This window comes from Podarcis pityusensis, assembly GCF_964106645.2.
Source record: "Podarcis pityusensis genome assembly, chromosome: 1".
Classification (NCBI taxonomy): domain Eukaryota; kingdom Metazoa; phylum Chordata; class Lepidosauria; order Squamata; family Lacertidae; genus Podarcis; species Podarcis pityusensis.
The window spans coordinates 73,275,890-73,292,647 of record NC_138028.1 but is presented as its reverse complement, the minus strand read 5'-3'; the positions used below and the strand labels follow the sequence as shown (position 1 = coordinate 73,292,647).

At 45.3% G+C, this 16,758-nt stretch overlaps 1 protein-coding gene and 1 long non-coding RNA gene across 6 annotated transcripts in view; one reads left to right on the top strand and one right to left on the bottom strand.

Annotated features, from left to right (window-relative positions):
- The first annotated feature begins 730 nt into the window (after positions 1 to 730).
- Positions 731 to 16,758, top strand: part of SERGEF (secretion regulating guanine nucleotide exchange factor) — a 107,052-nt gene continuing 91,024 nt past the window's right edge. For 4 of the 5 annotated variants that reach the window (XM_080999396.1, XM_080999398.1, XM_080999397.1 and 1 more), the window contains exons 1-8: positions 731 to 835; positions 4,680 to 4,818; positions 5,656 to 5,811; positions 6,288 to 6,382; positions 6,626 to 6,686; positions 7,746 to 7,859; positions 9,818 to 9,880; positions 10,335 to 10,493. In XM_080999396.1, coding sequence (XP_080855522.1) covers positions 791 to 835; positions 4,680 to 4,818; positions 5,656 to 5,811; positions 6,288 to 6,382; positions 6,626 to 6,686; positions 7,746 to 7,859; positions 9,818 to 9,880; positions 10,335 to 10,493 — 832 coding nt within the window. In that variant the 5' untranslated portion in view covers positions 731 to 790. Of the gene's footprint in view, positions 836 to 912; positions 1,177 to 4,679; positions 4,819 to 5,655; positions 5,812 to 6,287; positions 6,383 to 6,625; positions 6,687 to 7,745; positions 7,860 to 9,817; positions 9,881 to 10,334; positions 10,494 to 16,758 lie in introns of those variants that run through there. The other variant, XM_080999399.1, reaches the window with a different exon arrangement.
- Positions 10,508 to 13,109, bottom strand: LOC308474154. The gene is made up of 3 exons (XR_013984530.1): positions 12,950 to 13,109; positions 11,708 to 11,777; positions 10,508 to 10,919 (listed from the first exon to the last, which is right to left on the bottom strand). It is a non-coding gene; the product is annotated as an uncharacterized lncRNA (long non-coding RNA).

The window sequence follows — 16,758 nt, the reverse complement described above, 5'->3', positions numbered from 1 at the left end:
ACTTCCCAGCTTGCAGCTTTTCTTCCTGCTCACACCACAGAACTCTCAACTCTGGCCTTTGACTTTTTAACTATCAGTGATTTGAGGGAGGGGGCCCACTCATTTGCTGTCTGGCACAGACCCACTTCCTTTGTTCCCTTAATGACCCATCATCTCACCACAAAGTTAAGTCTGGTTATTTCGGAAATTTGAATCCTTGATTAGATTTTAACGCTTGCTGGATTCAGAAATTGCCCCTTCATGCTTTAACCAGTCCCAAGTTTACTAGATATATTTGACTGTAATTTCCCACAATATGCTTTTGTATGCACATGTTTTATGCAAATTTCAGTACAGTAGTGCTTCTCTAGTGGAAGGGACTTCCTCTGAAGGTGGTGGACTCTCCTTCCCGGACAGCTTTTTCAACAGAGGTCGGATGGTCATCTGCCAAGGATTCTTTAGTTGTGATTCCTTCATTGCAGAGGGTTGGGCTAGATGATCCTTGAAGGACCCTCCCAATTCTACCATTCTGTGATTTCCCCCCCAAGTAAGACCAGGGAAGGCTGGGCGTAGATAACAGGAAAGACCCAACACTCCAAATCCAACAACTCTCCCCAGTGCTAGGCACTGAGCAGATGCAGAGAGCAGGGCAAACTAAAAAGGCGCGCGGTATTTCCGCTTCCACCAATCAGAGCCCGACTGCAAAGGTGCGGGCAAACGCCGATCACGCCCACTTCTGACGTCAGTGCGGGCGGCCTGAGGCGAGATTCATGGCTGCTTCCGGGAGTGGCTCCTCCCCTTTTGCGACGTTATGGACGCCGTGCGCGAGGAGCTGACCCAGGCGCTGTTCGCTTGGGTAAGTTCCTGTGGCGGTGCCCGGAAAAGGGCGGAAGCGGCCGCCCTACGGGCATATGCGGCGGGCGGGAGGGGGGGGGAAGGAAGAACGGAGGGAGGCCGCTCTTTGCTCTTTACTGCTGGTCGTGTGGGATGATGATGCGCTGGTCCTCTGCAAATAAGTTTCACGGGCTCCGGCGGCGCTGCTCTGAGCCAGAATCGAGCTGTTGACATGGTTTCCCCACACACATCGCACCAGGCTCCCTCTCCGCTTCCACCGCCCCTGACGGATGTTATTGGCAAACCCCCGTCTCTGAAAGGACCCGTCGAAATATGCAAGGCGCTAGACGGATTTGCTGTTTGGTTCCCCCCCCCCCCCCACCACTTTAATAAAACTAAAATAGGAGCAGGCTCTGTGACTAAGGGTGACAGGCAGCAAACCAACAGGCGAAGCTCCATCATGGCTTCAGCTCTCTGCCGTTTTAGGCGCATATGCAGTGCCGCATTTACGTATAAGCTGAACAAGCTGTAGCTTAGGGCCCCACTCTAGGGCCCCCCAAAAAAAATTAAAGGAAAAATAACCTGGGTGTACATTTCCAAAATATAAGATAAAAAACAAATAAAATAAAACCTACCTACAGCAACAGTGTTTTGAGTTGTGTAGGCTCCTATGGTATAAGTAATGGGCCCCACTTGCTAGTCTGCTCCCTAAAATGTCACTGGTTTTAGATACCTGTTAGGTCCATAAATTACCAGATACCATATATTCAACACAAAAAACAGCAACAATTTGTTGTTGACAAAGGACAGCTGGACATATAAAGGGCCCCATTACCTTCAATAGCTTAGGGCCTCATCAAACCTAAATGTGGCCCTGCGCATATGGCATGCCAGATTCTCTCACTTGGAACAGCTAAACCTGTTGTTGAGTCACGCTGTTTCGAAAGGCATAAGCATCTGCTTGCAGGGAAGACAGCAGAGCCCATTGCTCACAAGCGTGAACTTGAAACTCTTTGTTTATGTTTTAAATCCACTTTAGACAGCCCTCAAGCACCAAGAAGGACACATCTGCTGAGAGGAGGAAGGTGTTTAAGCCAATGCTGCTCCCTGTTGCCCAGGGATGAAAGTGTCTTCTGATTTTCATGGCCCTCCCATCCTGGTTCGTTTGCCCATGGTTTGTGGGGAGTGATTAAAATGTTTTGCTAGGCCTTGGTGTCTGTCCATCCGCCACAGTAGAGGCCATTTTTATTTGCCCTTAGAACTTCGAGGTATAAACAGCAGCATGTCTCTGGGGATGTGAGTCCCCTAACCCTAGCTAATATCCATGCATTGTGGAGAACGGAGCTTCTAAGTCATCGGAGATGGATTTATGGATAAATCCGCCAATTTAATAATTAAGCACGGCTGTCTGTCCCTGCCCACTTGGTGCAGTTGTTAGGCGAGTATTCCAATAAGATCTGGGAGAGTTGGTTTTGAATCTCCACTTAGCCATGAATCTAGCCACCATTTCACAGCCTAATCTACAGGGTTGCTGTTAAAATAAAATGGTGAAGGGGAAGACCGTGTGCCACCTTGATCTTGTCAGACAGATGAAATATAAATAGATGGTAATGTGCATTACTTCACTTAAAAATATGGCTAGCCAGCCTTGTGTTTCAGGGTCCTCCTCATTCTGCTGAATGGGTGTCTGCCCTAAAGTCTTGTCCCAATGCCATTACTATAAGTACCGTATTTTTCGTTCTATAGGGCGCACCGGCCCATAGGACGCACCTCGTTTTTTTGGGGGGGAAATGAATAAAAAAAATTATTTCCCCCCCCGGCTGCCGCCCCAAGCCTCGCGTGCTTCGGGCTGCAGGCTACCGCCCCAAGCCTCGCGCGCTCGGCGGGACCTCCTGCCGGTCGCGCAAGGCTTGCAGACACTCGCCCGAAGCACGGGGAGCCCTCCGGAGGGCTCCCCGTGCTTCGGGCGACAGGCTGCTGCCCCAAGCCTCGCGCGCTCGGCCGGACCTCCTGCCGGGCGCGCAAGGCTTGCGGACACTCGCCGGGGCTGCAGGCTGCTGCCTGCAAGCCTTGTGAGCCCGCGGGAACTCCCACCGGGCTTGCAAGGCTTGCGGATAGTTTCCTGAAGCCTGGAGAGCGAGAGGGGTCGGTGCGCACCAATGCCTCTCGCTCTCCAGGCTTCAGCGAAAGCCTGCATTCGCTCCATAGGACGCACACACATTTCCCCTTCATTTTTGGAGGGGAAAAAGTGCGTCCTATGGAGCGAAAAATACGGTAATGCATGTGACATGCCTAGGTATAATTCTGGTGGAGCTGAGGAAACTGAATTGAAATGGTAAAGAGTTTTGAGCATTGCCTCCTTAGCTTTAACTTCATGTTTGCACACATGCCACAGCTGTCCAATAAGGCTAAATATTACATATATAATGCCTAAATATAATGCATTCTATTCTACTCTTTGAGCAGCTAGTCTGTTTCAGAGAGCAAAATATTTCTCAATGTGCAAAAAAAGCCAGGATTATAACCACATGTCAAAGCAAGCTGTTAAGACTTGTAGTTCTTATTAAACAGTTTTTCTGTATCAGATAGGAAACTTTGCAGACAGGCTTAAATCAGCTTAAAAAAAAAAAAGTTGGCCCTGAAGACATATGCAAAACCTGAGATGGCTGGGATGTGCATATGTTTCCCCCACTTCCAAATTATATCTCATTATCAGCATTTATACGACTTCAGAAATACTTCTTAGGATGACATATGGAAATGACCTAAGGTGGCCAAGATTTGTCTTGCTGGATAACACATAATGACATTTCATTGTAAAAGTAATGGATGGATGTTGTAAAATATATGTGTATTGGATCCTGAAATTATTTTTCAGAAGTACCTTTCAGTGAAATTGATGTGACTTGCTTCCAAGTAACAGCCGGATCGAACAGATGCTTGCCAGTTTTATGCTTCCAACGGGAGGGGGGGGTAGTTAAATATGAAATGCACGTATACTTAGCCATTCAAAAGTGCCATTGGCAAGAATCTTAAAAGATAAAGCTCTCTCCCTGGGGAGAAAGCCCAAGGGCTAGTGGTTCTAATGAGATTTATGTTACAATAAGGTCTAGACTGATTTGCACCATTGACCTCCTGAGTCCAGGGGACTGTAAAATCCTCAGCTGCAAAGGACAGAAGTGTACAGGACTGCTGTAAAAAAAAACCAAAAACTTTCTGATGCCACACTTGAACTGATTATGTCAAACCCTTTGCAAGATAGTGCAACAGTTAGAATTACTTCAGGCAAGTCTCCTTCCATGTATAATTTCAATTAATTACTTTTTGATCCTTATTGATTATTTTTTTAAAAAAAGAGTGGTTGGGTCTCAGTACTGCCACTGCTCATACCATTAAACTTTGAAGGATTTCCTTTCAATGCAACAACGTGCAGACCAGAATCTGCATGTCATGGAGAAAGTAGATAGGGAGATTTTTTTCTCCTTCTCTCATACTAGAACTCGAGGCCATCTAATGAAGCTGAATGTTAGAAGATTCAGGACGGACAAAATGAAGTATTTTATCACGCAGTACATAGCTAAACTATGGAATTCATCTCCGCAGGATGTAGCAATGATCACCAACCTAGATGGCTTTAAAGATGTTTAGACAAAGCTATCATGCCATCATGGCTATGTTCTACCTCTGCTGTCGGGGACAGGATGCCTCCATACCAATTGCTGGGAATCAGGAGTGTGGAGACTGCTGCTGTCCTCAGGTCTTGCTTCTGGGCTTCCTATAGGAAACTAGTTGGCCCCTGTGAGAAGAGGATGCTGGTCTAGATGGGCCTTTGTTCTGATCCAGCAGGGCTTTTCTTATGTCCTTAGGGAGCAAACAGCTATGGACAACTGGGTCTTGGTCATAAAGAAGATGTACTCCTGCCCCAGGCCCTTAAAGAATTGCCCTGCAGTCAGAAGAACATCACAAGTATTACTGGAGGAGGAGGACATTCTGTAATTGTTACTGGTAAGAAACTGGCATTTCTGTTTCCTGCCCATAGTATACTTGCAAGACTTAATTTTTTAACTCTCTTGTTGCTACCCATATATGACTTCATGGTTGCTTAAATTTCTCTTTCCATCTTTCTTTAAAATGAGGTGATGAAATGCTCTTTATGTCATCAAATGGTGGATAAGGTTTTTGGATTTTTGCTGCTTTGCTGTTCCTCATCATTTCTTTTGTGTGTGTGTGGAGGGTGCTGATGAGCTACTCAGTGACTCAAATAATGGTAATGAGCTAATTTAGGACAAATCTGCATGAGACTTATTTTGGGATCAGATGTGCCCATGCAGCACATACAGTCCTCCACATTTTGCATGTGCTGGGGCTGCATCTGTGATGGTCTCCTAGCTGTTCAGCACGGAGCCTGTGCTGTTTAAGTTGTAAAGTGAAAGGCCCCAGTTGAAGCCTTGGAGACGTAACTGTAGCGTTCAGTGTTGTTTCCCAATGTGATTCATTTTGTCTTCGGACTGCCTAGTGTCGGGATGAGGGACCTGTGCCCCTCCAGATGCTGTTGGACTACTATAAGCTACATTCACCATGTGAATGGATGGTGTGACTTGGAGCCTGACAACATCTGGAGCATCACAGGTTCCCCATCACTAGCCTAGTGCTTCAGTCATTTCTGGAGTACAGTTCTTTAAATGAGAAAGAGAGGACTGTGCTTTGTTAGTATGAACACTCCCTCAAGTTTTCTGGACAAATAACAATTATTGGGTCTTAAAGTGCCAGTGAATATTGGATCAAAATATGCATATGTTTTTATTTTGCATATGTTCCTGATAGTATTTGTTCATTTTGCAGACACTGGAGAACTCTTTTTATGTGGCCAAAATAAAGATGGGCAGTTGGGACTTGGTCATACTGAAGATGTGGAACATTTTACATTATGCCTTTCCCTGTCTGGTTGTCCTGTTGTACAAGTTGCCTGTGGCTGGGATTTTACCATAATACTTACAGGTAAATCTAGCAACTAGGCGGAAACAAGTGTTACATGATGTGAAAGCTCCAAGCTTTATCTGGGTCTCCGTAACCATTCAAAAGCTTTACAGTGAGCTATATGTAAAATCACAAGGCTATAAATTGTTGACTTTTTGGAAATGGAAGACTATGCATTCAGTCGAGTGCTGCTGTAGCATAATGGTTAAGAAAATGAGCTGTAAGCTAAGACAGTTAGCCTTGACCTTGCACTTGCCCCATGGCCTTAGTTTCATAGGGCACTGTGTAGCAAAGATTAGATCCAGTGAAGTTTGGAAGTAAATGGGTCTTAAGTTAGTAGTAGTCTTATTCCATCACCATCAATGAGGCGTAGATGTGACTTTTAATAAAAATGAACCTGTTTCTTACTAGTGGGGAAATGGACTACAGTGCCCTAGGTATCTCCTTGAGGTAAACAATAGAAATGTGAAGATTTCCAGTGCTGTTCTATCTCGCAGGAAATGGTCAGGTGTTATCTTGTGGGTCTCATTCTTTTGGACAACTCGGAGTTCCTGATGCCTCAGGAGGAAATGCTGTCCCACAGAAAATTAAGGTGAGGTGCCATCAGCACAAATATTTAAATTCACCATTATGCCCAGTTGTGTGATGATTGCTTCCATAAGCCACTTCACTGTGGATCAGCAGCTTTTGATGTTTCCTTTGTATCATGCATGCTGGACTACACGTTCATTCATTAGTTCTGAAAATTTCAATAGCATGGCTAAAAAATACTGTTCTGTACTGTAGAGCTGTCGAAGAGAATGTAAATATGTTTTTTTTCTTCCTTGTTCCATAGACTATACAGGACAAAGTAGTAAATGTTGCTGCTGGGCTCAGACATGCAGTAGCTGTAGCTGGTGAGTTATTACTACAGTCCATAGTTCCTTACTGAAAGTTGCAACCATGTAACAACATAAAAACTGTTACACTGTCTCAGATGATGGGTCTGTAGCCGCAGCTTTAATTGTTATGTGATTTAGAGGAAGCTGTGAAGCAATTAAAAATACTTCATCCCCAGTTATTCACTGACAGGCTGATACCTCAGTCTCATATACCTTAGAAGCCTGCTTATAATAACTTGCTGTTACCCTAGTGTTCCTCATCAGGGTGGGTGGATATTTCATGGTAGTTTGTAAATTAATTAGGAAGGCCTGATAGCGACATAGTTTCTGACACCATGCAAGCCCTAGCACAGTGTCTGAGGTAGTGGTGCATATCTGGCTGTGGGTTTCCCCCCAAGAGCCAGACAGAGAGGCCTAGAGGATCACATCTGGTCCCCAGGCCTGAGGTTCCCACCTCTGCATTAGGAGGCTCCTTGTGTTTGCAGGTCACCTTGTATACATAGCTTCAATAAGTGTACATGGGCTTACCATCATCACTTAAGGAGTGATTGATAAGGCACAGTCACAGAGAGAATCTCTGCAACTGGCAGAGCTTTGTCATAATTACCAAATAAGTGCAAATGGCCTATCAGCAAATTCCATGGAAGTTTCTCCTGTGGTTTATGACATTATTGCCTGGACTCTTGAGAAGCTTACAACCGTTTCACAAATCACAGAGGGTCAAACCTGAACCTGCCACCAAATCTCCAGGAAGCTGCAGCTAATTGCAGCTCCGTCTATGTATTTAATAAACATTGGTCATATTCATTTATTACATGAGGTATCTGCTTAATATATTAGTGTGCACCTTAAAAACAAGATGCGTGAAGTTGTCTCGAACCTAGCGTACTGTTATTTGGGGTGTTGAGAATTTTTCCTGCTAGATTGTTTTGTTGTTCTATAATTTATGTGTTAACATTTTCCAGGTTAATATTTGCATTAGTAAAAATAGTAACACCCCCCCACCCAATGTCTTTTAGCAGGGGAACAGCCTTTAACATGAATATTTAATTTTCCTTTCCACATGTTGAAAAGAAAATGGTTCAGTTTTCCAGTGGGGAGTTGGCATGGCATCTCAGGCAAAGCGGGCATGCCAAGGACAGATGGTTCCATCTTTTTGGAGGGCTAGAGAGCCTTGCAAAGTAACAGGTTTGTTATCTAAATATTTAAGGTATGGATCAAGTATGTCATGTGCATGCAAGGGGTCCACAAATTTTGGCTTGCTTTAGTAGCCAGCCATTATTTGTGGCTATACCCAATGATACTGATCCCTCCATTCCTAAGTCCTCAGATGCTGCTCTGTTGTTGCTGTAATAGCATGTATCGCATTCCCTTAGCACTCTCTGATTCCATTCCCAATCAACCCAAACACAAACCCCAGCCATATACTTGGCACATGAGACTCTGTCTTTTGCAGAGCCCAGAGAATGCCCAGCCACAGAGAGAGTCAGATGTAGTGTTTTAATGGTGAACTTTTGGATGTTGATCCTGAACTGTCCTTTATTATTATTGTTGCAATGCTTCTCTCCATATAAGCTTTTATCAGTAAGCACCAGCACCTTGAATTGGTCTTTGAAACTAACTGGAACCTACTGTCGTTGACATAAAACTTGTGCAACATAATCTAAGAAGAATCCACTAGGAAACAAACTTTCAATCTCAATTTATTTGCTTTCTTTTCTGAAGAAGAGAAGTATGTTGCAATCTGTGTAAGTACAGTCCCTTCCCAGTTGGATTTTTCAGAAATTTTCCCCCGGAGGGCCTCAGTCAGAGGGAGAAGGGAGAGGAATGGAGGGAAAAGAGAAACCATGTGGAAACAAATGGTGAATGAAGAAACAGATAGTTTGCACCCTATCCTGGCCTTCAGGTTTCTCTTTGTCAGGAACAAGATACAAAACACATATTTGTCCTTGTCTCAAGAAGAGAAAACTGGGAATATGGATTTATTCTTACAGCAGTTAAAATAAAATATGTTAACGCTGGGAATTGGTCTGACAGTTTCTTATGTACTTTGCAGTGTTATGTTAAGATGTTTACATCACAAATCTCTTTTGTCAAATAACATTGTTTGAAAACTCTTGTTATCAGGCGGAGCTGGTGAAATTGATATACAGTGGTACCTCTGGTTATGAACTGAATCCGTTCCGGAGATCTGTTTGTAACTGGAAACCGTTCTTATCCTGAGGCACGCTTTCGCTAATGGTGACTCTGTGTGCCTCTAGCGCGCGTGTGCCTCTAGCGCGCAATTTCTGATCTCATCCCGGGGCAAAGTTCGTAACCAGGAGCAGCTACTTTCAGGTTAGCAGAGCTTGTAACCTGCAGTGTGCGTAACCAGAAGCATTCGTAACCAGAGGTACCACTGTAATAAACACACAGATGGCACTTCGAGAGGTTATTCCTTCTGCCCAGGAACTGGAGTTCTGGTCATTTGGCCAAGCTGGCAGTGGGAGCCAGTTGTATGCTCAGGAACAATATACCTTCTGTTAGGAATGTTTTAAGCATTACGATCCCTTCCCTGCCTCGTTGGCACTGATTGCTGTTAGCAGGTTGAACTATCCACTGTCCTATTGTGGCTTGCAGCTGCTGAATGCACCAGTTAAGAGCCAGTACCCAAAAAACTTGCAAAACTTGCAACCCTTTCCCCTTTCCCGTTTTGTGGAGTGCAGAATAATAAGCCAAATCAAAATGTATTTCAGGTCTGTTTACATTATTGGGCTCTGCACAGTAACAATTTGTTCCTTAGCTCATCCTCACCTATCTCTCTCTCCTCTTGGCAGTGTTGTTCTCTCCTTGTGGCCTTGTACTCTTCTCTGATAGCCTAATTAACCACCCCATGGTTGTTGAAAGTTCTTCCATTTGTTAGTGGTCCCCCTTCTCTTTTCTTTAATATCTTAGATGCATATAGATGAGCTCTGATCTATAAAATTAGTTGGGGAGGTAGTAACCTGACATGGCCCAAGTAGCTTCCCAAAGAGCCTGCACAAACAGCTTTCGTTAGCTTTCTTATGCAGCTGTGTGTTGTGGTGTGGCATTCTGTATTGCAAAGGGCCTTTCTAAAAGGAAGTATCCCTCTCCAGCTAACAGAAAATAATGGGTTATTGTCCTAGGTCTAGAAAACATCAAAGTAAAGAGCATCACTTCTGGGTCGCATCATGTCACATCACTCACAGGTGAGTTTCTTTTGTTTGGTTGGCTGTAGCTTTGGACAAAGTGAAGTCTGTCTGTTGAACCATGAAAAATATTTTGTCTCTGAGACTAGTTCATCCTCTTTCCTGTAAGATGTGTGTCCCCGTTTTTGTTCAGTTTTAATCTAGCTGCCCTCATAACATGCTTCCTGCTCCTGCCACATTTAAGACAGGCTTGTGACCCTCCTCGAACAAACAACATGTATTGCATAGAGAATTAAGTTGAAGCTCTAGTTGTATACACAGAAATATATGCTTTTTGTGCTTGTAGAGTCTGTTGCCACTTTAAAAAACTGAGTGCATTACTTTTCTTGGAATGTTTGTTCATCTGTTTCAAAGACTAGACAGAGAACAGATGTGCAACTGTAAAATGACATTTAGTCAACATTTTTGTGTCCTCTAACTTCCTTTTTTTTAATATGTTCTTTTCTTCTTTAAGATGAAGGAGAGTTATATGTTTGGGGGAGCAACAGACACAAGCAGTTAGTGAGCAAAGATGATTTTCTTTTGGAACCCCAGAAGATAGAAACCCACTATTTTGGGGGCGAAAAGGTCAGAAGAGTCTGGAATGGATGGACGCACATGGTGGCACAGACAGGTAGGACATCAACTGCGGATGCTGCATATAAAAATACTTTGTTTACCGAAAGCGATGTTTGGATGGTTTCTAAAAAAAGTGCTTTCAGGTTGAGTTGTTTGGATAGTATGGCAAAACCCTGCATTTAGAAATGTGGGAAATGTGTGATTTAGGCTTTAGGGCTGAACTGTGTTGGTTCCCCCTCCCCAAAATTGCTGAAGTTCCCAATTTGATGGTTGTTCTGCCAGTGCAAGCATTTCTGCTTGTTCTGCTTGACAGACAGGGCGATTTCCCTCTTTCCCATGCATTGTTCTGGGAGTTCTCCCCACCCTCCAGTGCAGATTTGTGGGAGGAGGGAGTGGTCTTGTTGAGCTGGCAGGAGTCCTTATGCTGGCTTCCACTAGTGCACTGGGCTAGGTGAATCCAGCTCCAATTCAGAAGTAGTACCTGGGATATGAAAGGAAGAAGATGGCAGGTGTGTTGCACGAGTTGCTGTTTGAATAGCTTTGCATCCTTCTGAGGACCAGTAACCAGTTGCCCAGGGAAACTCCCTCCCCAACATAGTAGCCTGTTTCAGTCAAAACACCCCCACCAGCAAAAAAATACACCCCTAATTTAAATTTTAAAAAATTAAAATTGAGAGGGGGTCTTGATGAGTGCCAAGGAGGGTATATGAGGGTGCCATGGTGCCACCTCTTCGCATGTGCTCTGTGCTTGCAGGCTGCATTGTCAAAAGGACTCCAGAAGTGCGCAATCAAAGCTGAAACTTGCTGCTTATCGTTTATATTTCTCATGATGATGAGGCTGGGCTCTGTAATGCTCCCGATGTAAATTAGGTTACATAAGGATAACATAGAAGTTGTTTGACTGAAGGCAGTCCTAAATATAGCAGAAGGGTGGTGAAGAACAGGAGAGAGAATGATAGTCTTAAGCCTTACAAAAGGTGAGTCATCCTCAGTTCAGAACAAGTGCTTTCCACAAACTGGTATGGCTGATAACGAAGACAGCTTTAATTAAGGAAGTTTATTTATCTCGGTGTTCTCTCGAATAAATCCATTAATCCGTTTGTCATGTACTATCAAATCAAATTACTGTAAAATTGGGTAAATAAATTCTTGGTACAACCAAAGACTTACAAGCTCCTTCCCCAGAAGGGTTAATTTTAAAAACATGCACACACACACAGAGAGAGAGAGAGAGAGAGAGAGAGAGAGAGAGAACACTCTCTATCTTACATTGTTGCCTCCTGTAAAAATCCAATGGGAGCTGTAAAGAGTCTCAGAGGAACGATGCACCATCATGCCTCTGGGGAAACAGCACAATAAAAATCTTTTATTATTTATTTTAAATATTTTTATCTTGCTATTCAGCTGAAAAAGACTCTCAGAGAGGCATACAATGATCAACAACAACAACAGTTTTCTTATTTGTACCCTGCCTATCTGACTGGGTTGCCCCAGCTGCTCTGGGTGGCTCCCAGCATATACAGAAGCCCCATAGGCTTCCAGTCTAAAATGTATTTAGAAAAGGAAAATGGATGGGGAGGAGGAAGAAAGTATACTCAGGCATTACCTCTTATTAGTTGGGAAGGGCTGAAGCAAGCTCTCTGCAGCCAGTGGCGTAGCGTGGGGGGTGCCAGGGGGGCCGGCCGCACCGGGCGCAACATCTGGGGGGGCGCGCTCGCTGCCTCCGGAGTCGCCGAAGAGCCTCGGGCGCAGGCTGTAGCAGAGCCCCATGTCTCGTGGAACCGACGAGCTGTGCGCGCGCCCGGGCTGAAGGTGTCCGGCAGGCAGCGGCTCTCAGCCCCGCGCGTCAGGGCCGCGGAGGACGTGCCAGGCAGCCCCTCCTCACAGCCCCGCCTCCGCTGCTGCTGCTGCAGCTGCTGGGCCATGTTGCATTTTCCTCGCCTCTCTGCCCCCCTCCTCCTCCGGGCAAGCAGCGTGGTTTGGGCGGCAGTGCCGGCAGCAACTCGACTCAGATCGGCAGGTTAGGGGTTGGGGGGGCGCAAATTACTTGCCTTGCCCCGGGTTAGGGGGCGCAAATTACTTGCCTTGCCCCGGGTGCTGACAACTCACGCTACGCCGCTGTCTGCAGCTGCTCCTCCTTCAGCTCCTTCAGGCCAGGTTGGGCTCCAAAATTGCTCCGGCCTCCATGCCAGGGAAGAAGGGGTAAGGGGAAGATTGACATCAGGAGGAAGAATGGGGAGGAGGATGATCTACATTGGTATTTGCTGCCCTGGTGAGCCCAGCCCCTGAGGCAGTCACCTCTCCTTGCCTCATGGGTGGGCTGGTCCTGAATAAAGATCTACACCACATCTGCTGCCCCTGTGGATCCTGCTGCCTGAGACAGCTGCTTTACCTTTACTTTTAGGTGGGCTGGCACTGGTAGGTATATTGGCCTTTTGTACTAAAAACAGCAAGACAGTACCATCTGTATACTTGCTTGAGAGTAACCCCACCAAACCTAGTGGGCCTTACTTCTGTGTAGGGTTGAGAATTCTCCTCTGAGGTAGCCATGGTGAAAACTGAGAAAGGAGGATCTTTCTTCCCCTTAATTGTTCATCTAGAACGTATTTGTCTTTGCCCAACACCAACATGAGGCCTCCAACAGATTACTTGCTTTGGAGGAAAGGATTGTGTAGAAATTTAATAAGTAATAATAATAATAAATAACAGAGCTGAAGGAATTTGGTCCTTAACAGAAAAAAAGTTGCTCACACCTGCTATAGACTGAAATTAAAGTACTTGGTGTAAATCACCAGCATTCTTTTTGGAAATTAGCACTGTATTTTTCCTTTCTTCTCTACAGCTCATTTTCTCAATGTTAAATTGTAGTGTTTAAGTCCTTGAGGGACAATGTGGTGCAGTGGGTACATTACTGGGGTTTGTACATGGCAGATCTAGGTTCAAATTGCTGCTAGTCTGTCATTAAGTGATATTGGCAGAGGTATGGTCTCTTCTCAGGAAGGCTTTCTTTATATCTCTTTCAACACCTTTTTAATGCGAGGGAAAGTCTTTAAAAAAACAAATTCCAGGCATTTACCATCCGAGGAACTTTACCATATGTTTGTGTCATTGCCACTTTGACTATGCTCTTTTTAAAGAACTGTTTGACACTTTATTATTGTATTTTTAGGATTCTGTAGTCCTCCTCAGGTGTTGTAAAGGTCAAACCATGTTGGAAGTGTGGGGTCATACACACGAGTTCATCGCCTCTACCTCTGCTTGTGCTGCGTTTAGTAGCAAGGTCTGAAGGAGGCTTGCAAGCATGTTCACTTGAGCAAATCGGGGACACCGATCGCCCAGGGTTCCTGATCCTGGCGGGGCTTGTAAGAGTGCTCAAGCGAACATACTTCCAAGCTCCCCCCCACCACATTACTGCTGAATGCAGCAAGGTTCGGCCTCAAGGGAAGGGGGCTAGTGCCGTGCCTCCGACACTGTTTGACTTGCATAATGCCCGAAAAGGGCTTGTGCTTTTCTTTATAAACTACCCTAGTAATTTGCATTGAAAGGTACTGGATACCTAAGCCTACCTCCTAAGGCAGTTTGCAGACCCCTCCACCCCACCCCCCAAAGGTAAAAGAACATGTCTGTGGTAGTGGTCTTGATAGTGTTTCATTAGGTCCTACTGACTTTCCTTAGACAATGGGATGATGTGAGAGATGGAAATTAGTGACTAAGATGGAAAAAGATAAGCCGTCAAACACTTTCCCTTCAGAGAATTGCGCCACAATAGATAGCACAGGTTGTGTGAGCAAGCTGGGGAGAGCTGGAGAGTTCTGGAAATGAAATGGCAGTGACCACTCCCTATTGTATTAAGGAGAGAGCTCCATAAACCTTTAGTAAAACCTCCCTGGAACCGCTGTATAATTTTATTATTATTATTTGTTAACGATTTCTTAGTTTACCAAAATATGTGCATTGTCTCTTTTTTTGAATTGTGCTTTCTGCAGATCAATTTCATTTGTTGTGAGACATTAGTGTTGCATGCAGTATTAGGTTGGGAGGAAAAGAGGGGGACATGGTGAGGGCGGTGGGGTTGGGTGGTTATGCTTCTATTCTTCTACGTGTGGGGTTTTGTGTCAGCGTCACTTGTACGGATTCTCTTACTATTCGCTTGTTATATTTCATTGGTGGTGAGAGAGGGTAGGGGTGGCCTCGGGTGTGGTTATCGGGGTACGGGTGGCACTGTGGTCTAAACCACAGAGCCTAGAGCAGGGGTCAGCAAACTTTTTCAGGGGGAGGGCCGGTCCATTGTCCCTCAGACCTTGTGGGGGGCCAGACCCACCCCCTCCTGAAAGCACCCCCTTCCCGAAAGGTCCCCGCCAGCCAATGCCACTCACGCCACAGCCGCTGCAGCCGCCTCCTCTTTGGCAGCGTCGGCGTCCTCCGTCTTGGCGGGGTGCAGAGTCCATGCTGCTGGCCTGGGCGGCGGAGGCAGCCTCTGTGCCGCTGCTGCTTCCTTCCCACTTGCCTGCTTCCTCCCGCTTTGCCGCCTCAGTGGGAAGGAAGGGGTGGCACCCAGAGTCACCTGCGGCTTTTGATTGGCTGCAGGAGCTTTCTGCAGCCAATCAGAAGCTGTGCCACATCACAGAAGTCAGTCTCCGCGCGGTGATGCCTCCGTTCCGCGCCTGTTTAGCGTGGGGACTGACTGAGTGGGTGGCAGGGTCTGCAAAGTTTGCGGGCCGGATTAACGAGCCCGGTGGGCCATATCCGGCCCGCGGGCCTTAGTTTGCCAACCTCTGGCCTAGGGGCTTGCCGATCAGAAGGTTGGCAGTTCAAATCCCTGTGACGGGGTGAGCTCCCGTTGCTCAGTCCCTGCTTTTGCCAACCTAGAAGTTTGAAAGCACATCAAAGTGCAAGTAGATAAATAGGTACTGCTCTGGCGGGAAGGTAAACGGCGTTTCCGTGCACTACTCTGGTTCGCCAGAAGCGGCTTAGTCATGCTGGCCACATGACCTGGAAGCTGTCTGTGGAAAAACGCCGGCTCCCTCGGCCAGTAAAGCAACCCCAGAGTCGCCTGCAACTGGACCTAACGGTCAGGGGTCCCTTTACCCTTTACCTTTAGGGTGTGGTTGGTTGTCTTTGGTTGGCGTAGTGAGATTTGTTTATGTGTGTGAGTGTGGGGTGGGTGGGTGGATTTTTGGATCAGGTTATCCAGATTTATTCGTATGCTGCCGGCAGATTCTTGTTGTTTTGTTGGGCTATGTATGTGATAAAGGGGAACCATACCGGGATGAAGGCATCTTCTATTGGTCCCCATATCAGTTTCAGTTTATTGGTTAGTTTTTCTAGTAAGGCTATTTCCCATACTATTTGATACCATTGGTCCATGCTTACTCCTGACAGGTCTCTCCAGTGTCTGGCTATAATGTTTCTGGCTGCTGAGAGTAGGTGGGTTATGGGCTCTTTATAATGTGAGTGGGCATTATGATCTTGGAAGATGTTCAGTAGGTCCAGTTCTGGGGGGAACCGCTGTATAATTGACATTACCTGACACACTGGGAAACGAGCTGTACAAAAGCCTTGTGAGCATCCATTAGGTATGATTCATCCGGAGAGCAGTAAAAGATGGCACAATGTTCTTCCTGCTATATTAACAACCTCATCCTTGGCTAGGCTCTTAGGAATATTAATGATTTCTTATATTGGATTTTAACATATTTTCTCTCTTGTTTCCATCCCCTCTAGTGTACCCTTGGAATCCCCTGTCAAAATCAAAATATTAAAGGGGCATGGAGATTCACCTACTCTTCCCATAAGTCTCTAATTCTTGCCATAAAAAGAGACAGTAGAACAGGGGTTTAGTTGGGAGCTATGTAGCTGTTCCTTTTTAAGAGAGTCATGTCTCACATGATACTGTGAGAATCACAAATGCAAATGAGCCATTATCTATTTGTTCATTGTTTGGAATCCAGTAGAAACCAATGTTGCTAATCTGATGAAAGTTGGGAGCTATGTAGATGTTCCTTTTTAAGAGAGTCATGTCTCACATGATACTGTGAGAATCACAAATGCAAATGAGCCATTATCTATTTGTTCATTGTTTGGAATCCAATAGAAACCAATGTTGCTAATCTGATGAAAAATGCCCCCTATATTTAATAATGTTTTATGCATTTACAGATATAGTTAAACCTTGGAATTTGTATATAATCTAGGGTGACTATCCCCAAATTGTTAAAATGTAGAGGGCTCTGTGTTGAAAAACATGTTCTCCTGTCTTCATTTTAATTGAGGACAGGGTCACTCCGTGATTCTAAACACACTTAATTGAGAAATGAACT